The 22,131-nt window shown below is 41.4% G+C and overlaps 2 protein-coding genes across 2 annotated transcripts in view; both read right to left on the bottom strand.

Annotated features, from left to right (window-relative positions):
- Positions 1-379: 379 nt before the first annotated feature.
- rack1 (receptor for activated C kinase 1) lies at positions 380-5,266 on the bottom strand. The gene is made up of 8 exons (XM_080746216.1): positions 5,054-5,266; positions 3,737-3,908; positions 2,542-2,689; positions 2,155-2,250; positions 1,615-1,725; positions 1,196-1,336; positions 797-907; positions 380-491 (listed from the first exon to the last, which is right to left on the bottom strand). The coding sequence occupies exons 1-8, from the start codon at positions 5,160-5,162 to the stop codon at positions 426-428; spliced, it is 954 nt and encodes a 317-aa protein (XP_080602342.1). The 5' UTR covers positions 5,163-5,266; the 3' UTR covers positions 380-425.
- Positions 5,267-13,561: 8,295 nt separating this feature from the next.
- col23a1b (collagen type XXIII alpha 1 chain b) overlaps positions 13,562-22,131 on the bottom strand; it is a 234,379-nt gene continuing 225,809 nt past the window's right edge. Inside the window, exons 25-29 of the mRNA XM_080746218.1 lie at positions 22,044-22,070; positions 18,436-18,489; positions 17,074-17,160; positions 14,813-14,851; positions 13,562-14,173 (exon numbers count right to left, since the gene is read on the bottom strand). Coding sequence (XP_080602344.1) covers positions 14,171-14,173; positions 14,813-14,851; positions 17,074-17,160; positions 18,436-18,489; positions 22,044-22,070 — 210 coding nt within the window. The 3' untranslated portion in view covers positions 13,562-14,170. The remainder of the gene's footprint in view (positions 14,174-14,812; positions 14,852-17,073; positions 17,161-18,435; positions 18,490-22,043; positions 22,071-22,131) is intronic.

Raw genomic sequence — 22,131 nt, 5'->3', positions numbered from 1 at the left:
ACAGTGTATAGTCAGATAGTGTATAAAGGGCATGCAACTTTTCCATTACAACAGAAGACACTTTACATCACATGGTCATATTGTGCAGCCGTTTTAAAAATATGTGCAGGGGTGGTCGATGCACCTTTTCTTCCAGTAAAAGACTTGGGCTAACATAAGCTTGAACCATTTCCATCAATAATGACATTCACCTACCGATCTTCCAACTTCAAAAAGAAATTCACTTCAAATCGCTTGTGTTGTCCCCATCCTGTTTCAAATTATACACAATTTAGATACCCCTTTAAATGTCATTTAATCTGGATTTTAAGTATTAATCTAAGTATCCAAGGAATCAAAAAGAAAAAAATCATTGATTAATCCAACACGTCACAATTGCTCTTTTTTAAAGTGTCTTTTATTCAAACATCGGCTTCGGAAATCTTTTATCGAGTTCCAATGGTAACCTGCCACACTCTGATCAGGTTGTCAGTGTAGCCGGCGAACAGGGTCTGAGGAGAAAATAAAAACAAGGAAATGAATCACTTAGTCATTTGTCAGTTTCGACCGTTGTCAATAGGCTAGTTTATCCAAATTCCCCCTCATATTTGCAGGACTGTCAGCATTTTAATCAGAGTGTAAAGTGAATGGGTATAATCACCGGGGGTGAAAGTAAAGCTTAATTTATTCATCATACAAGGGCATCGCTTGCCAAAGGTTATAGGCAGTTGTCATGGCAAGAGACACCTTCATAATAGACTATAAATTAAGACATGAACAATAACAGATCTTGTGCGGTCAGGTTGATGCATTTTACCTGTCCATCAGCAGACCAGGCCAGGGAAGTACACTGTGGGGGCTCAGCCTTGCTGTTGGTGCTGATCACTTCCTGTCTCAGCTCATCCACAATGATCTTGCCCTCCAGATCCTGAACAACACCAGACAGATATGAGGATTCAAAAAACAAAAAAACATGACTGTCTTCCAAGCAGTCTCACTGCATGGCCGAGAGAATAAATACGAGAAAAAAAAACTCTCAAATGAGAGCGTCCGGTTTAGAGCTCAGAAACAGCCTCTTTATCATCACAAGAAATACAGCTGGCATTGGAGTTTTCCATCATTGCTCATTTACTGTTAAATAAATACTATTTCGCAATTGAATTTAATTTAAGCAAAGGCTGGAAGGTGTAATGAAAAATAAATAAACTCAACGCACCCAGATCTTGATGCTGGGACCGGTGGCAGCACAGAGCCAGTAGCGGTTGGGGCTGAAGCACAATGCATTGATGTTGTCACCACTGTCCAGGGTGTAAAGGTGTTTGCCTTCGTTCAGGTCCCACAGCATGGCCTGCCCGTCCTGGATGAGAAAGCACAAAAGTGTCTGAACGTCCAGAGCTGTATAGTATACCAATGGAACCCTTTCAAATAGGCTATACACAAGAAAACTAGATTTATTCAACTCCTGGATAGCTGGGGGGTAGTGGGGGAGGTTTTCTTCCTCCCAGTTCAGAAACAGCCTCTTTTTCATCACAGTGAAACAGGAGCATTGTATTTTTCCATCACAACTTAAAACCTGTACAGTACTACAGACTGACTGGGCGAATGCAAAGTCCAGATGAATGGATTTCATTTTACCTTTCCACCGGAGGCACACAGGGAGCCATCAGGAGAGACCGTCACTGTGTTCAGGTAGCCAGTGTGACCAATGTGGTTGGTCTTCAGCTTACAGTTGGCCAGGTTCCACACCTGGGCAGAGGAAATTAAGTACTGTGTCAATAGCAGCTTATACCTACGATAGTTTACATTTCTTCAATGTGTTCTGTGGGTTGTGCCCTCATTAATAAAGTTCTCATCAGAGCCATGTCAGCTAATACATGCATAGTTTTAAAATCATTGGGCAAACCACTGCAGACACACCTACAAGCAACAATCACATCTCAAAACGCTTTAAAATAACTAACCTGGGTCAGATTAACAGGAGAATGTTTGTACTTTCCCCTTAAACTTATCATTTATTCTCAAATTCAAGACTGCATAGATTTCTTTGCAGCCCAAAGCTGGAGTTTAACCACAGATGCCCTATATACCATATATACTGTAGATCTGCCATTTTTGCATATAATGAGTGATGACATGTCCAAACCAGGCTCAAAGTTTTAAAGAGGATGGACATACCTTGACCATCTTGTCCCAGCCGCAGGAAACAATAATGGGGTTGCTGCTGTTGGGGGAGAAGCGCACACAGGACACCCACTCAGAGTGGCTCTCGTCCTGAAGAAGACAAGGTCAGAGGTCACACTCAAATAATGAATCGGTTTTCTTTTTAACTGTCAAGTAATCTGTCCAAATGCCCCCTCATATTTGCAGGACTGTCAGCAGTTTACATCAGAGTGTAAAGTGAATGGGTATAATCACCAGGGGTTAAAGTAAATCATATAAGACATGAAACATTTTATCCTTCCTTACTCATGTATAATCACCACCATGGACAACAACCAACCTAAAGTATACAGGTCAGCTGCCTCTGGCAGTTAACGGCACACTCCTTGTGCAGTAACACACCTGGATTGTGTACTTGCAGACTCCCAGGGTGTTCCACAGCTTGATGGTCTTGTCTCGAGAGCCAGACACAATCTGGCGGTTGTCCGCAGAAAAGGCCACGCTCAGAACATCCTTGGTGTGACCAACGAAGCGGCGAGTGGTGGTGCCACTAGAGAAAAAGAAATGTTCATTTCAACCAATCAACCAACCACCCACAACTTAAGCTGTGGATGAAATCAAACAGTTCAGAAACAGCCTCTTTTTCATCATAGTGAAACAGCTCTTAGTTTAAAAGCTAGCCGTTTAAAAGAAGAAAATATTTGTGGATTTGGTAATTTTTATGAATAGATTGTTAAATATACAAATCATTTGTACAAGAAACCCTGGGGGGTATACATATTCATGAGAAGCTCTCAAACGAGAGCGTCCGGTTCAGAGCTCAGAAACAGCCTCTTTATCATCACAAGAAGTACAGTTGGCATTGGAAGTTTCCATCATCGCTCATTTAACCGTCAAAGAAACAGTATTGTTGCGATTGAATTTCATTTAAAGACTGGAAGTTGTTTACACCTAACTTGTATGAGAAGGGACTTGAGCACACACATGAACTGTCATAAGGGTAGAGGGTCGCAACCAGGATGAGTAACATCCAGCTTGAGCTAAAAAACCTTCACCCCTCTAGCAAAATATCCAGTTAAAACATTTTAAGACACATTGTGACATCCAGCAATCAAACATGTGTCATGGATGTAGTGTCTGACTGTGTCCAGTACAAAGTTGAAGGGTTCTGGCTAACTGCCGGCAGGAGTGACATTTTATGTCAGAGTATGAACATTTACAATTGTGATTGAAGGGGGGTGTAATGACAATACTTGTTGAACGTAGTTAGTTCAAGCCTACATAATATATTGTGTTTGAAAGAAGAAAACATTTGTGGATTTGGTATTTTTTATGTATAGATTGTTAAATATACAAATCATTTGTACAAGAAACCCTGGGGGGTTCCCAGGTAAATGATAGGTGTGGTCTCCAACATACAAATGGAACAGCTGAATACTTATGGATATTAAATGGGGGTCCTTGAAAATTAAATGGGGGTCTGCACAACTTAAAGCATATCAAAATGGAGGTCCTTGAAATTAAAACATCTTCAAATCACTAGTACAAGAGCCAATAGCTTCGCCTGTCAGTGTTCTATGAGTAAAACAAGACTTACGTGGTGAGGTCCCACAGGCGGAGAGTCCCATCCCAGGACCCTGACAGGGCAAACTGTCCATCCGAAGAGATGACAACATCGCTCACAAAGTGAGAATGGCCCTTGAGTGCCCGCTGGGGGATGCCATAGTTGGTCTCATCACGGGTCAGCTTCCACATGATGATCGACTTGTCTGAGAAATGGAAACACTGGTTCATTCTTAAGCCTTCCAAGCAGAGCTTCACACATTAGACCACCATTTGTTATTATATCGTCACTGGGGGAATGTAATTATGTGCGTTTACTCAAGTACTGTAAAATAAAATATAGGTACTTTTCCTTCACTTAAACATTACATTTGATACGTTTTACAACATCATTTATGACATCTTTACTTTGCAGAAATCAACAGTTTATAGGTCAAACTAGTAAGCACTGCAGTGCTCAATAACAAGTTATTGAAATCAGCTCTACCTTCATCACCAGCTGCAACATTAAGTGAGGAAGACAATGATCACTGCTCCAATAACATGATCAAATGGGGATTCGGTATAATGAATGATAACTTTACTACTTTGAGTAGGCCGTTGATGAATGCCCAACTATGTTGTACTAGTAATTCAGAATTCAGTTCTTACTTGAAAAATGCTTAACACCGTGGTATTATTGGTACCTTCAAGATCACTCAAGTCAATGGATACACACATTTGTGAGAAGCTCTCAAACGAGCGTCCGGTTCAGAGCTCAGAAACAGCCTCTTTATCATCACAAGAAGTACAGTTGGCATTGGAAGTTTCCATCATCGCTCATTTAACCGTCAAAGAAATAGTATTGTTGCGATTGAATTTAATTTAAAGACTGGAAGGTGTTTACACTGTAACTTGTATGAGAAGGGACTTGAGGAGCACACACATGAACTGTCATACAGGTAGCGGGTCGCAACCAGGATGAGTAACATCCAGCTTGAGCTAAAAAAACCTTAACCCCTCTAGCAAAATATCCAGTTAAAACATTTTAAGACACATTTTGACATCCAGCACTCAAACACGTGTCATGGATGTAGTGTCTGACTGTGTCCAGTGCAAAGTTGAAGGGTTCTGGCTAACTGCCGGCAGGAGTGACGATTTAAGTTAGAGTATGAGCGTTATAGCACGACTTTCACGCCGTTGAGTCGAACCTGGGTTTGTGTCTTTGCATTTTAATGCGTCGCCTTGTTTCTAACTACCATGACTTCTCCATGTCACCAGTCTGAAATCAGCTCTTCATCCAAGCTGCTAGCCTATGCTAATGCTAGCCGCGGTGGCCATGTTGGCGGAGCCGGGCTGAAGCGGCGCTTACCTCGGGACGCGGACAGAATCATGTCGGGAAACTGGGGAGTGGTGGCGATTTGGGTGACCCAGCCATTGTGCCCCTTTAGGGTCCCCCTTACTGTCATCTGCTCGGTCATCTTTGCGAGGTTTGACGGCGCCTTTTACAAGGATGGATCTAGATTATTTGGAGGTCCAGGTCGCCCTAGGTCCTCATCGCATTTGGGCACAGAGGAAAAGGAAGTCGTTCCCCGGATGTAAAACCTTTGAGGGGTCGAGCGGCCCGCGGAGCATGCTGGGAACTGTGGCCCAGTGCGTTTCTTTCTTGCAGGAGGGAGAAATCAGCCTGCATAGGTTTTCTTCCTTCACTGCCATCTATAGATGAATAATATAATGTAGAGATTTATATAATTATATTATTATAAGATAGGCTATTTATAGTTTCGAGGATTATTTCACATAGGCCTACTTAGGCTACATAAAATAAATATCATGAAGCAAAAGTAGCCTATGTTTCTGTTATAATTGTTTCCTCTTTTCCTAATTCCTAGATAGATTATAGATTGCAAAAATTATAGCCTTATCTTTATTTGACCACTGATAACCGTGTGTGCATTAATTTCACAGAGGGGTTGCCTTTTGCCTATTTTAGACATATAGGCCTATATTAGAAGTATTATTTTATTGGGGTGGGGTGCCTGCAGGCAGGGCCAGTTCCTGGCATAAGCAACATAAGCGCTCGCTTAGGGCCACAACCACTAAGGGGGCCACATCACAGGGAGAAGATTGCAACGCGTTTTAAGCTTGTAGATCAGCTATTTTTCACTATATGCATTGTGGCCCTCTGGAGTGAGGGTGAAGTGGCGCTCTCGACATGTGCCCAAGACCTTCACTTAATGTGGCCCGCAGGTTAATATCGGAATACTGATATATTATTGATTTCAGCTGTTACAATTCTAAACATGCAAACATCACCCGCTTTAATTACTTCAGTCTATAGTAGTAGCATGACTAGTGCTATAGTTTGTTTTTGTCCAATGTATTTGCATTTCATAAAGTTAACATACAAACATGTATTTGAAATTAAATAATAATGTTACTTTTCAGGATTCCAATTTAAAAAATGGCTAAAAAGAGTTGCTCACTCCTGCCCTATCCAAAAACTTAAACTACTTATTATTTTAATAGGCAATAAAATTAAGATCTCACACAAGACACAACAGATTTGAAAATATGCCACATATTGTACAGTTGAATAGGCCTACAAGTTGCAATTTGAGACCAAAAGAACACAGGATAAAGATTAAAGAAGAACACAAGATAAAAGATCAAACAACAATTGATTTGTATGAATCTCATTCAAATCAATTGTTGTTTTTTTCTTGTTAAAACATTACACTCATGTTTTTGGACAAATGAAACAGTGTCTAGAAATAGATGTGCATTATAATAGTTATATCTTGGTTTTAAAAATGTTTTTCATTAGAGCTAATAATGGTTTTACCTCCATTGTAAACTGTATTGTGTGTTATTGCGACCGTCAGGTCGCAGTTTAGTATCAAAACCTCCACCGGCCGTCCGTCCGTCGGTCGGTCACACGTCACACCTTTGCCCTGCTCATATCTCCGCATCAGTATGACATCACACTGCTGACATCAGTATGACATCACACCGTACACAAATGACCCTTATATAAGACCGGCATTATCTACCGACAGATTAGTAACAAGATGTCAAAATCGTCTAGGAAGGATGGTGTGAGTCATGCTGGCACCCTTCGCGGCAGGAGGAAGCTGGTGCAATCGACCCTTTGGCTTGTCGGGACCCCTGCCTACTAACGGGGTGGCAGGCTATCACCTCAGACTAGAACCTGTACGGGGTGGCCGACACCAGCCCATTGACAAGAGAGAGGCCTTGATGATGTCCCTTTACTCTTTGATGGGGTGGCCAGTTGACTAAGAGTTTCCGTTCGGGCCTTCTCGATATTGTACAGATTTCCACGGGAAATCTGGGGGTGGCTATTACAAAGACCCTCACTCACCTTCACGTCATGTGGCTAGTCGTTAGGTAGCCATAGTTACACGTTGAAGGTTGAATCTCCATATATGGAGATAACCAACACATCCCTCCATATATGGAGATAACCGACGAATCTCACTAAGTCTGACCTCACAAGCCCCATATTTGGACACGAACAACATCTAACTCCATATATAGAGACATAGCTGCTGACATCAGTATGACATCACACTGCTGACATCAGTATGACATCACACCGTACACAAATGACCCTTATATAAGACCGGCATTATCTACCGACAGATTGTGATAAGCGACCAACGGTCGCTTATCTCCCGATTAGGGAGTCTTACTGGTAGGTAGAACTGTCTGAGTGTCTGTGACTGTGCCAAAAAATGCAGATTTCTATGTATTTCAGGGGTTTTGACAACCCCCCAAAACCCAATTTTTTTTGCGATGGATGTATCCCATATTTGAATCTCTGGGAGTTGGCAGAGTTGTACAGTATGTGTGTGTAGTAGATACATGCTTGAGTGCTAACAACAGACACCACATGTTCTACTAGATAAGACGTTATTATTTATAACTTTGGTTTTGGCGATTCAAAGACAGTTAATAAGTGTGCACGTCCGTCAGTGGGGGGCCACCTAAAATAATCTTGCTTAGGGCCACCTGAGTCCTAGAACCGGCCCTGCCTGCATGCAGGCCTACTGGTCCAAGCGCATACCACATAGGCTTTGAATAGCCTGCAGTGGGTTGCTGGTTTGATTCCTGAGCCTGGAAAAGGTTTGCTGCGTGGCACTACTCCCCATCTCTCTCCCCCTTTCCTGTCAGTCTACTGTCCTGTCCAGGGGTGAGATGCCGTGGGCTTGGTTGGGCTCGGCGAGCCCAGACTTATTTCGCTGCACGCACGTGCGCCTCACATGCACGCACATGAATCATCACGTCACGAATTTAGAGGGGTACCACTTTACTTCTAAAATCCATATCACACCACTGATCCTGTCAATAAAAGCATAAAAGCCCCAAAAAACTCGACTTGGAACCCTGGGCAGAAAATCCCATGGGCATGGCTCCCATCTGATCGACTTGAATAACGCCTCAGGGGCCACCTATTGCTCTGAGCCCCGGGTTGTTGACTGCTTTGCCTCTTCATAAAATACAGGCCTACCTATTTATGTGGGACTTTTTTGGTTTAGCTTCCAATATTCAGCTACAGACTCTGGAACAGTGGGAACTGGGAAGTTGACCCAATTTTCTAGAGGGCACCCTTGAACTTTGGTCTTTGGGCCTCCATAGATTGAACCTGACAGGCCAGTTCAGAGCCCCAACTCTGGCTATAAATTGTGCTTTAATTAGTTTTAGTGTGTGTGTGTGTGTGTGTGTGTGTGTGTGTGTGTGTGTGTGTGTGTGTGTGTGTGTGTGTGTGTGTGTGTGTGTGTGTGCGCGCGCGCGTGTGTACAGTATACCAACGAACCTGTCAAGACCAAAGAAAGGTCCGGCAAACTGAAAAAGAGAAAACACTGTCACCAAATGCAAACAAAGTGTTTTAATGTGAAATCACATTTTTTTTTAGACCTATACATCTGATTAAGGTCTAAAACAGTGTGCAAGAGGTTTTCTCTTTTTCAGTTGAACAAATACAAAATGAAAATGGCAAAGAAAAAAGATAATTTAGCTGATCTTTGAATTACATTACATACTTTTATTTATTTTTTCTTCCAATTTTTATCCCACGACTTTGTAACACATTTTTCACCCAGTATCAATTGCCTAAGCAGTAATCCTGGGCGCTACTCTCCCCCTGCCAACCTGGGGAGAGCCCTGAACTAAGCTCATGCTTCCTTCAATGCATGTGAGCAGGGATCATCAATATGTCCGTACGTGGACAAATGTATCCGAGGCAAGACTTGGTCTTGTCCGTGGCAAATTTTACATTTTCTTTTTTACACACAATTAGACCCAATTACTGAATGTCAAGTCTCAAGGGTTTCTTCAGAATATGTATGACACTGATTTATTACAACACTATGGCCGCGTCCAACTAGAGGTTCTCAAATGTTTTATTTGCAAGGACCCCCTTAACTCTTGAGTGTACAAATGGAACCAAATGGACCAGTGAGGGTCGATTTGGTTCCATTTGAAGTTGTTACAGACCTGTTATAGTCATTCAAGGCTAGCTCTTTTTGTGTGTTTCTGGTAATATTGTCTACTCTTTGTTATGTCCGTGTCAAAAATTTAATTTTGAGAAAAATGTCCACCACAAGTCAGCATGGCGATGACCCCTGTGCATTGAAGAGTGAACAAGCCACTTTGTATCACCTGAAAGGGGGGAGTTTCCCCTGTAGGATGTAGCGCGTGGAAGGAACATGTTATTCCAACCGACACAGGGAGATCATGCAAACTTCACACAGAAAGGCCCTTTCGGAAACCCTACCTAGGATATTGACACTGATGATGCGGAGGAGAGAACACACTCCCAGCCCCCACCGCGTCCCAGACGGGAATCAAACCCCGTACAGTTGGTAGCGACAGACAGCGCTACCGACTGCGCCACTGTGCCCCCACATCATGTACACTTGATGAATAGTATCATTATGAATTAAAACAGACATTTTATAAAAAGAAATATTGCACTATATTCAGTGTCAAGCAATATTTCCAAATAAACATCAAAACATTGTTTGGAGATCTTATTTATTTCAGTCTACAATTGAGTTGACCAGATTTCACATAATGCATAGTTAGACAATGAAAAGTTACAAAAATAGCTTAATTCCTTTACAACCAAATACACAACCAAATAAACATACTCACAACATCAAGCTAATACTGTGATATTTGTATTATACCAAACTGCATTCTGATATAAACTTATAGTAGTTATGCCTTTAAAAATGAAACTGATAGAATCTGCAAAAGAAATAAACACATATAAAAATGTAAGTGACAGATTAACTATCAGCTTCAATAAAATCACAACTAGAACTGTGTTGAGATTTAACAAAATTCCTGGTTCCAATTCAAACATAGCTCTATATATACCATTCAACAGTTCTCTTATCAGGTTTACACCTCAGTGATTGTACTGCATATCATTGATGTTTATTTATGTAATTTATTTAACAATAGCATTAATCCAGGGTTCGATTTGGTGGTGGGATATAGGAGGAAATCCATGCTTTTGTTTTTGCTATCATATCACCACTAGTCATTCATTTTGATCACTGGTGGGGATGGGTTTATCCCTGCTTCTGGTCTGAATGAAATACATGCATATCCTGTCTGTTAGTTTTGATCATAATTTAACAATTTAGTTAAAACATTTTTTAATATGTTAAGTTAACCACATTAACACTGTGGTGTCCCTACAGTATCCTGGGCAAATCTGATATTTGTCATGTTGTTTTTCTTTAATTCTAATAGCAGATCTACAAATTCAAAACACCTTGCACTGTGAAACGCTGTGTGTTTGTCGATCAGCTATATTTGCTATTGTAATATATAAACGTAATATAAGTGGTTAAGACTATGCCCCCCCCCCCCCCCCCCCCCCCTTTTAACACATGAAACACAGCAGTCAGATGGAAGACCACATGGTGAGTACTATACATCACAAATATATCAGTGTTACTGAGATAAACAACAACAAATTGGACAGTGTGACACAAGCAGTGTCTCCTTTGCCCAGTTTTGGCACAAGTTGCAAAAAGAATGTAAGAATAAGTGGACAAGTTGGCACTCTATGACTTTTTGCCCTCAATTGAGATTGTTTTTGGAGCGATTGACAAAATGTGTGAGGTGACCTACTGCAGTTGTAGGGACTTGAAACAGTAAACACTATTTGGCAAAGTTAATGGCAAAGTGCCATCCTCATGGCTAGTGGCCCGCTGTCACTAGTACTACACAAGTATTTGTCGATGTTTTAAGTGAACAAATTGCCTCATTACAGTGTTGGATAGAGCAAGTTCTGTAAGTGGATAAAAGAGATTTGTCACACTGATGAAGCATTCTAAGATATTTTTTTAAATGAATGTACCCATGTGAGCTCATGACAAGTCTACAGGCTGACCAGACATAGTATCCACACAGTCTTGTGTCTCACTTTATCTGGTCAGTGGATGACTGTCTTTAACACAGTGGTTCCAAAACGTTTTAGTTTGGGACCCAAATTAGCGGAAAATAGTGAGGTAATTTACATTTGAATTATTTTTTTTAAGTCTTTACAACTATGAAATTGGGTCCCAACTCACGGTTTAGGAAACACTGCTTTAGCACATACAGTATGGTGGCATGCAGACTAAAAAATATATATATTTCATTCAAGTGAGGGATAGATTTGAGATGGGCCGTGTGAGAATGTATACCAAAGCTTTGGGATTAGTGGAACAGAGGTAATGTTAAAGCGTGAAATAGCCTTTCAATAACTTAAAACTGTATTTAATGAAGGCCATATACCGAAATGAAGATCGTTAGTCAAAGCATGCAAATTCTTCTTGCCATACCAATGATTACTTTCATTCTTGTATCAAAATGTGCTATACTGGGTGAAATGTCTATACTGATGTCAACCTCAAAGTAAAAATAACTGACAAATGTAAATCTCAAAATGTGAAAAAAAAACAATCTCCCTCCTTACTCTATGAGTAAATATCCTAACAACTTAACTTGTATTAAAGCCAAGTGGCTTTATTCCTATGCTATCCATTGCCCATTTTATCAGAATGTGTGCGTGTGTGCGTGCGTGCGTGGGTGGGTGGGTGGGTGGGTGTGTGTGTGCGAGCGCACGCACACACACACAAAGAATGTGCGAATAAAATAATGCCAACGTGTGGATGCAAACAGCTGGTAAGAGCCTTAAAAATGCCTTTAGACAAATAAAACTCCTCAAGAAGTGGCAACTAAAAGAAAACACTGAAATCCATTGTTACAGTAATAAAAAGAAAAACGCAAAATGCGAAATAGCTGTCAATTAAGAACATTGTGTCAAGCTCTGTTTCTGTATAGAAAAAAAGAACAGTTACTAAAAAAAATAAACATTTTGGATACAAGCCTTTCATACTTAACACTTTAGTCCTGAAGTCCAAGTCCAATTGATTAACATTGATTAGAAATGTCCACGCACACGATAAAATGTTAAGTCAGCAGCAAAACCTCCTTCTGTTCAGAGACAGTACTTCATCACTCCTCATACTTGAGTCAAAGTATAGATACTCCTGGTCAAATATTATCAACCCCACGTGAACGTTGCTCATTTAAATTTGTACTTGAGTAAAGTACAGGCACAGTTTGCTTTAGAAAATACCTCAGTATTCCAAATTACAAATTACATTTTCTTTTTAATATCAATGTATTGTTGGATTGAAATTTAGACATTTTCCACCCCAAAAATATAATAATGAAAGTGAAAATATGAGAGCTACAAGCAACACATTGCATTGTGACACTTCGTGAGCTTAAAGATCTGATATTTCCACTATATTTGAAATATGGTGGTTAATACATAATATACTTTTCCCTTCCTAGAAATGTAGTGGAGTCAAAAGTACAATATCTGTATTTGAAATGTAGTGGAGTGAAAGTTGCAAGTATCCAAAAATACAAATATGCAAGTAAAGTACAGATATTCAAAAAATGTACAGTACTCAAGTAAATGTACTTTGTTACTGTTCACCACTGTTGTAAAAATAATTAAAACAGGGGCAAACCTGATATTAATGTTAATAAATGATGAAATACCGCAAAATCATGAATACTGTAGTAAATGGTTCCTTCAATTTTTGCTTTGAAACTAACACTCAGCATGCACTGTTTATATTATACAAACGTGTCCATGCACAGGAATGCAAAAATGTAACTTGCCTAGAATAGTATAGAATAGAGTAGAATAGAAAAAAATAATTAGTACAAAACAAAACAACACACCAGTCACAACCACCAGAAGTGTAAGCCATCAAAGAAAACATAAACTGACCGTGACCTGACCTTGATCAAATGGAAAGATTTGTATAAGCTGCACTATGCAAATAAAATGACAATATTGTAGTTACATTTCTGTTTGTTTGTTTGTTCTAGAACGTTCTAGAGTGACAACAAAGCCACGAAGGCTTTCAGGATGCTAAACAGCACTGTCTTGTCATGATCATGCACTTCATTAGTGAAAAACCTTAATAATAAAAGAGCAAACCATATAATTTACAAATACATCTGTGGGGTTAAAAACCCTCCCTATGTGCCAGTGGTCACAGTGACCCAGAGGAGCTAACTTCAACTAACTGAGTAATAGCAATAACCACGTGCTGTGTGTGTGTGTGTGTGTGTGTGTGTGTGTGTGTGTGTGTGTGTGTGTGTGTGTGTGTGTGTGTGTGTCCTCCTCAGGTGAATGTGGAAATGCAGTGCTCTCTGTCGCCACCTCCTGGTGAATGTCCATAATGGAGGATAACTGAGTGTTCATTGGGTCAGGAGGACATGCTGGCGTGTCATGGCTTGCCACATGTCACAAAGGGCAGTCTGTCCCTATGTGTTCTCTGTCCACGTCTTCTTTGGCCTCCGGGCCGCGTGTCTCCCCTCAGGGCTGAGAGAGACGTTTGCGTTTGAGCTTCTGCCTCGCCATCTCCTCCTTTCAGAGAAGAGAGAGATGAGAAGAGACCACTGACCCACACTCCTCTGTCTGTCTGTCTGTCTGTCTGTTTGTCTGACACACCAGGAGATCTGTCCATAGCCACTCCCATGCAGCGTTAATGATCAACAAGTCCGACTCTGTTAGTTAGTAAGGCAGCTTCGACCCCACACTCTCTCTCCGCATATCCAGGTGTGCACTGTCCTTCATATTAGGAGTCTGATCGTCAGTTCAATTCCCCCCTCGTTCGTGAGGTTGGATGAATTTTCACCATCGCTGGCTATCAAATACTTCATACTTCGAGAGTTTATGAGTTAAAAAAGAAAGTCCTATACATCCAGTCTTGATAATACTGTTGACTCCAAAAGATGTCCTCAATAGAAAAAAATCATCTCAATATATTATAAAATGTTTTGTAAAATGGAAAAAAGGGTGTGGGGGGTATTCAGCTGCAATATATACCATATCAATATGATCAATATGTACAGATGCCATGCCGCTGGTTAGTTATCACTGCAAAGGAAGAAGAGCAAGGATTGATTATGATTATTGATTATGACACAAACCAAACAACTACAGCTACCATTTCAAACAATCATGCTTTTCAATTACAAGCTCAAGACAGCTGAATGTACTTACAAAATGCCCCTGTAGCGAATCAAAGTCAAACCATTAATGTAATGCTGGTAATCATTCCACAATGAATCATCTCAAAGGTTGCTTCTATTCAAGCCATTTTTGAGACTACAGATGTTAGCTGGACTACAATCGCATGACCGTGCCAACTGCTGTCACAAGAAATGCTCATCACTTAATTAGACATTTATGCTTCAGGCTACTAGGGCTGGGCGATACGGACAACATCAAACATCACAATATCTCCGACCAATTGCCTCGATATTGTGACGATAAATTGTGACAATATCATTTGTCCTTCTCATTTTTCAAAGCTTTTCAAAAATAGCCAATCTACAAGCTCACAATGTGTCACCTCTAAATACAGTTTAAATTATTAAAAAACGGTAAAAGGCAACACTTATGCCATATTACAATATTCAAAATCTCAGTTTATATCGAGTTACATCATAATATGCAATATATTGCCCAGCCCTACTTCAATCAGGTCACATCTGTGCGTTTCTCTCCACTCACCTTGTGCCAACAGCCTGGTATGGGCAGACCATCATGTCCCTGCAGAGTGACAACAGAGGTGAGCACAGTGCAGCAGCAATTATTAAAGCTTCAATCTGGAAGTTGTATCTACATTAAGGCTGGGCGATATTAGGAAAACCTTCGATATTCGCTAACGTTGTTGAATACCTCGATGTCGATGTTACTCATGATATTAGTAAAAACAATTGCATTATGTAGTTTTTAATGTTTTTCTGCTTTAGGTCCACTGCCTGCCTAACCCAGATAATGAATAGCATATCCATGCATGCACATTGCACAGTACACAAAGAATAAAGAAATTAAATAGCTCATTTCCATTTTCCAACAATGGTTTTATTGACATAACCACGCCTGGTTATACAGATGGACTGCTTTTTTGCGTGTGCTACGTGCATGCATAGTGTGTCTGTTAATTAATTTGACACATACACCAATACCTCATTTCAAGCAGTCTTCGTCGGTATGTACCTCGCATGTTGATACCTCGATGAAGGTACATTTTCCATATATTGCCCAGCCTTAATGTACATTTCGTTCTCTCTCCAGAAGGAAAGAGGTCAACTTCAATCATTCGGATCCACAAAAGCATAACTGATGACAGTTAATTTCAACAAACAGAGGAACGTAGCCTATGTGGTTGGCAATAACACTATGATGTAACAAACTATTGTTTTTCTTCTTCTTCTTTTTTACAATGAACACCCATAAATACATTAATGTTTGTATGTGTGTTGAAGTTGGACAACAAAGTTATGTAAAAGGGCTTTGAGCAGAGAAGAGAAGAGAAGAGAAGAGAAGAGAAGAGAAGAGAAGAGAAGAGAAGAGAAGAGAAGAGAAGGCAGTAGGGTAGAACTTAGGGATGGGACGATATGAACATTTCATATCACAATTATTGTGACAAAAGAAATCGCGATTTACGATATTATCACGATAATCAAAATCCATTATCCTGGGGCGGAACATTTGCCAAAAAATAGCAGATCTACAAACTCATAGATCGGCAATTTTTTGGCAAAGACATTTGACAGAGAGTGAAAAAAAGACCTTTTACCAATTATAGAGGGTTTAAGTGGTCCCGGATATGCAGCATGGCAAAAAGAAAGTGTATTTATTTCCAGGAAATGATTTCACGATGAATTAAAATCCCCACGATACGATTATCCTGAGTGTTTTGTTATCACGATAAACGATAATATCGCTTATCGTCCCATCCCTAGTAGAATTATGATATCTAATATAGACAAATATACTTAAGAAATAGGACAGGCCAAATGTAGCAACGATATACGAGAAGCCAGGAGGAAAGAGCCAGAGATACTGTACCAGAGGACAGGGGGCCTCAGAGCCAGAAGAAGGCAGAAGAGGAGGAGGAGGGGGAGGAGGAGCAGAGCGCTCTGCATCCTCAGAAAGATCTTTGGGTGCGTCACAACCCTGTCAGCAAGAGCCAGCCAACTGTTACACATCCACAGCATCATGAAGAAGATTCACAGAGCAGAGCAGTGGTTCCCAAACAGTGGCTCGGGACACATTTGTGGGTCGTGGGACCGATTTTTATGGGTGGCGAGTTTCCTACATTTATTTAATTATTTTTTTCAATTAAAATCATCAATTCAAAACACTTCTGGACAAAATCTACTAATTTCCATAAATAAATGTAATATAAGTTTAAGAAGTAGTGAAAATAGCCGATCTACAAGCTCACAACGCTGCCCGAAGCGACGCGTTGTGAGCTTGTAGATCTCCTAATTTCTCTAGTTTGGGTCACGGGAAACAACGTTTCTTGGGTCATGAGCTAAAAGGTTTGGGAACCACTGGAGTAGAGCATATAGCAGGAAGTAACATACAAAAGATTGAGAGTGCAAGAGAAACAGGAAAACATTTCTAAATAAGTAATTCATACCATTGCGTTTTTTTCTCAGACGTTCTAATGCTTAAAACTATGCTCCGTCGACAATAGCGGACCTACAGGCTCACACTGTGTCACAGATGCGACGCGTTGTGAGCTTGTAGGTCCGATTTATTTTGCTGTGGAACGGCAAAGTAAAAATAGGGCATGAAATGTTTTCATCTTATCTTTGGTCTTAACTAGGCTTATATTATGCCCAGTGTGTGTGTGTGTGTGTGTGTGTGTGTGTGTGTGTGTGTGTGTGTGTGTGTGTGTGAGTGTGAGTGTGAGTGTGTGTGTGTGTGTGTGTGCGTGTGTGCGTGCGTGCGTGCGTGCGTGCGTAGGTGTAGCGTACCACAGGACAGGGCTGGTCCAGACCCGGGGGTCCCTGTTCTCCTTTCTGCCCCTTCAGACCTCTCCTCCCCACCCCTCCCCTGTCACCCTGGGGACATTGAGCAGAACAGCCATGGTTAGACAACAAATACAATTACAAACGCACCATTTGTGCTATTTTTGTCTCCGACAGGCCGAAAGGCATGGCCGAGACTATGTTTTCGCCCCTGTCTGTCCGCGTGTCCTTCCGTCTCTGGACAGTTAAGCCCTTTGCACACAGGACCGTTGCGTTTTTCCGTTTGCTGCATGAATAAAACGCATTGGATTTGGTGTGCAATGCTGTGCGGAATCGGCGCTGCGGATCCCAAAAGGAGTCATAAAAGGAGTGATGAGTTTTTTACCGCATGCGACAAGACGCACAAATCGAACTGGATTCGATCGAGAAAAAAACGCACGGCCGCAGCCACTCGTCGCACGGCTAATTCGGATCCGGTGTGCATGAGGTCGTAGAGAATCATTGTTTTCTTTTAAAAAAATGAAATTGTCCGTTTTATCCGTGCGGATAAACGCGCCTGTGTGCAAAGGGCTTTAATCTCCGGCACCATTGGCATGATGGCAGCAAAACCGTACACGCACAGCCCCTGGGTGCCAGAGCAAAACCTCTGCACCCAACCTTTCACATGGGCCTGTTACAGCGCCACCAGGAGGTGGGTTTGTGCAAAACACTTTTTTGGACAGTACTCCTACAGATTTTGTAAATATCATGGAAATCAGTGCACAGTATCTCTATAGTCATTAAACGAAACAGGTCTTTCTAGATTTTTCATATTCCATCCTGATTGGCTAAGATTGGTTTCAAAGTTTGCAAGAGCACTCTCTTTTGAACAAAATGCCTCAAATCATGAACACAGAGTGTGATTTCCGTGAAATATTGCGAGGAACAAATGCCATCCTTTTCACATTGGCCTGTTATAGAGCCACCAGCAGGTCGACTTTTGCAACACACATTTTTGGAACAAAATGCCTCAAATCATTAATGTAGCGTCTTATGGTATGAAGAAATTACAGTGATTACAGTGAAAGGACGAAGAAGACATGGCACCCTTTTCACATTGGACTATTATAGCACCACCAGGAGGCCACAATAACACACCTGACCTGGCGGAGACCTGTGCTCGGAAGAGCACTGCTTCTAGTTTGTTTATTATTTGTTTCAAGCATCCAAAATTAGGGACACCAAGTATAAAGTGGTTAACGTATGGTAATATAATACATTAATACTTGCTTTTCTATTGTGTAATTCACTCATTATCACACAATGAAGTCCAAGACTCATACACAAGCCACACCCATAACCTGTAAACCTGTAATTTATGTAATTTACCTTCTCTCCTCTTTCTCCTCTATCCCCTTTCGCACCAATCATTCCTGGGAAGCCCTGGTGATGAAAGGATGAGAGCCGGAGTGGAATACAATGGTGAATATAATGATCTGATGCCAGAATAATAAAAACCTGTCAAAAAACCAACCAGCTAAACGCTATGCTGTATAGCTCCATGACCAGTGCCCAAGCATCTAGGCCCACATTATCTTCGCTGTAAATAGCAGATCTACAAGCTTGTAGACCTACTATTTACGCTGAATATACTTTGTAGGCCGTGAATAGCGATAATAGCTGATCTTACAAGCTCATGTTGTGAGCTGTGATCTGCTACTAGTACTATCACTAGCACTGTTGTTATACTTTCTTTTCAAATCTTTTTTATTAAGGTACAATGTCACAATGAGGCAGGTATAGTGATGGCACCCCAAATCACATTCCAATCACAACAATCATTGATACAAAATAGCACAGGATCTGAGGCGATCACGGTACGTACACATTCAGTTGTAAGGAAGAGAAACCCTGCCCATAAGAGATAATAAAAGAAAACATTTTTTCCCCATATACCCAATTTAGTGTCAAGCCAATTCCCCCATCCCCATACTCTACGTTTGACCTATCCCTGCTAATCCCCACAGTAGCCATTGGGAGGGTGAAGACAACAACGGGTCTCCTCCAATACCCGATCCGTCATGCCACCATCTTCTTTTCACCTGACATTAAGGAGCTTCACCAGGGGGGCGTAACGCATGTGGAGGTACACGCTATCCTCCCCGGTTCCACCCCTCTCTGAACAGGCGCCCTGACCACTGTGGGAACCGTTAATGCAGAGACAAAATCTGTTCCTCCTCCCCAATCGACTTCCCTCCCACGAACACAGCCAATTGTGCTCGTTGGAGCGCCCGGCCAAGCCGAATGCACCATGAAGGTAGTGCTCCATGGTGGTGGACAGGAAGTTTAACCTGCCCACCCAGACGCCCCAATACTGGACTGCCACCGGGTCCCAAAAGGCAGCCCCCAGACATCAGAAATTAAAAGAAAAAAAAAACACATAAACATAATAGGTTATATAATCCCAGAGGGAAGGTGCTATGTGTCGACATATCTATCCAAAGGGTTAAAAGAAATAATAATAATGTCCATGAGTCAGTTGTAAATTAGAGAGAGGCTGCTGTTATAACCAAAAAGAAAAAGTAACAAAAGTAGTAGTGATACCACCTCCCAACCGGCAGAGGCAGTGTAGAGCCATTGTCGAGCGAGGTTCAGAGTTCAGAGTTCACAGTTTGGTCCATCCTGTCAGAGGCGCCACAATGGCGGCCACTGACCAAAAACAAACAACCAACTCAGGCTATCAGCATATTAAAGCCACATAGTAGGAAGAAAACAACGAAAACATGTCGAGAAGTCTCGAGTACAATCATGTCATCATAAAGTGCAAAGCATTCGATCGCTCTCTAACACTTAACTAAACCGCCGTAACGTAATCGTCATGTACGGAGAGAAAGAAACAGCACCGCGGTGGAGTTGGATTCAGGTTGGATATTCACCCAGATGGATATTCAACATTTTTAGGGACCGTCCACAAATTACAGATTGCATTTAAAAAAAATGCAATATCTCCTAGAAAAAGATACCTGGACACACCAAAATACATCACAAGGTCCATTGGACATTCCTACACGATGCACACATTTTATTTTGAAATTTTCCCTCAAAGTGTATTTTTGAAGATTTTTTGAAATCTAAGAAATTGAATAACCTTTTGGTCACATGACTTTTTCAACAAAATCATGGTTCAGATAATTTGTTACAGGCACAATAGAATTCGCCGTAAACAAAATACCTAATTGAGTAAACAAGTGGTTCGCATTAACCGTTGGAACGCACATGTCTACATACGCCGTTTGATCATATAATATCAGTCAGAAAAAGGTTGCACATTTACATTAGAAAAGGAAATAGGAAAATTAAAGAAAGAAAACCCCCCTGTTAGCATGTACTAGCTAGCTAGCCAACCCCACACACTATCGACCATTCCACAAGCTACTGTAAAACAATACAAATAAATAAAAAGTGGCGTAGCAAATAACACAAGTCAAACCCATCTAAACATTTACTTAATACTGTAGTATCAACTGTGGAGTACGAGAGATCGACCATATATGTGTGTATAAAAATAAAAAAGTAGAAAAATAAATAAATAAACAATTACTGGAGGATATATAGCATGTTAGCATGTGTTAGCTGGCCAAGCAAGCCAGTCCAATGTACTTCTACAGTCCCTTCTCAAACCGATGCGGTCGAAGTTGAAGGCGATGTCCCCTCGTTCCGCCCCTGGTTCTTCTTCAAAAAGTCTGCGGCTTCTTTTGGAGAGGAAAGATGTTTCCTCCCCTCCGCGGTGGTTATGAAGAGTCGAGATGGATGTAGGAGCTTCGGTTTAAAGCCGCGTTTGTACAGGGCAGACATCACGTCTCGATAGGCCGAACGCTGTTCGACGATTTCTTGTGGCAGGTCCTCGAAGATCTGAACAGGGGTCCCCTTGTAATTTAGGGTTCCCCTTCTCTTCCTGGCGTCTTGGATGATGGCGTCCCTGATGCGGTGACGGTGGACACGAGCTATTACAGCCCGAGGTCTGGCACCAGGCCCAGGCCTGGGAGCCAAGGCTCGGTGCACTATGTCAAGCTCGGGCGCTTCTGGTAGCAGATCCTTGCCCATAATGTCGACAAGTAGGTTAGAAAAAAAGTTATTAGGCTGGTCTTTTTCGATTAGTTCGGGTAATCCAATTATACGGACGTTATTTCTACGCCCCCGGGACTCAATGTCGACGACCTTGGCCTTGATTCTAACATAATTATCCTCCAAAGTATCACATCTAGCGTCCAGCTCGGCGAGCTTGTCGGAACAACGCGACGCGTCCTCCTCCAATGTTGTCAGACGCTGTCCCTGGTCAGAGAGCTGGATTTGCACGTTGTCTATTTTCGCCTCCAGTGAAGCGATGGTTGCATTAGTTGCCTTGAATTCGGAGGTTATGGATGCATTTAATTCGTCAAACCGTGTGAGAACAATGGCCAAGTCCGCAGTGGTTAATGGCGCCGGCGGGTCGTCCTTCTTGGTGACCTGGCGTGTCTGCGGTTTTGCAGGGACCGCTGGTTTCTGCGAGTTCGACATTCTACAATCTTCTTTTTCGGTTCAAATCGATGGAAAGTCGTAAAGGATGCTATTACTGCACTTTTAGTGTCGTTTAAAGCAAGTGAGGCTCTGAAAATAACTTTTTAAAGAAAGTGAGAGCAGGAGCTCCTCAAACACACTGCTGTCCCGTTCGTGACCCGGAAGCACCACTGTTGTTATACTTTAATTAACTTAAAAAAGAGAACAATCTTGTTTTAGGCTTTCGCCACAATGACTTGCTCAGAATAGGGCCGCCAGGCTGAAAGTGTTTAATAGTCATCACAATCAAGACTTTGAGCTGCATGTTTTTGACTCATTCATCTTCAATAGGCCTACATTTGACTTTGCTTTGAAATATCTCATTTATTTACAGCTGTGGCAGGAATAATAGTGTGACATTAGATGCATGTATATTTACAGTATATATACTGTATACTCACATCCATTCCAGTTTCCCCTGTTCTGCCCTGTGAACAAATAAATCACATTGCAATCATTTGCAAATGTCCCAGAATACAAATACTAGAA

This window comes from Nannobrachium achirus (genome assembly GCF_963921795.1).
Source record: "Nannobrachium achirus genome assembly, chromosome: 17".
NCBI classification, from domain to species: domain Eukaryota; kingdom Metazoa; phylum Chordata; class Actinopteri; order Myctophiformes; family Myctophidae; genus Nannobrachium; species Nannobrachium achirus.
Note: the sequence above shows the minus strand (reverse complement) of the source record. Positions and strands in the feature narration are given on the sequence as shown.

Bases quoted from the DNA above. Each gene is read 5' to 3' on its own strand.
- rack1 (XM_080746216.1), bottom strand. From the start codon at position 5,162: ATGACCGAGCAGATGACAGTAAGGGGGACCCTAAAGGGGCACAATGGC. The intron at 3,909-5,053 runs GTAAGCGCCGCT...TCCATTTCTCAG, and splicing joins GATTCTGTCCGCGTCCCGAG to ACAAGTCGATCATCATGTGG. The intron at 908-1,195 runs GTGCGTTGAGTT...GGTGTTGTTCAG, and splicing joins GTCCCAGCATCAAGATCTGG to GATCTGGAGGGCAAGATCAT.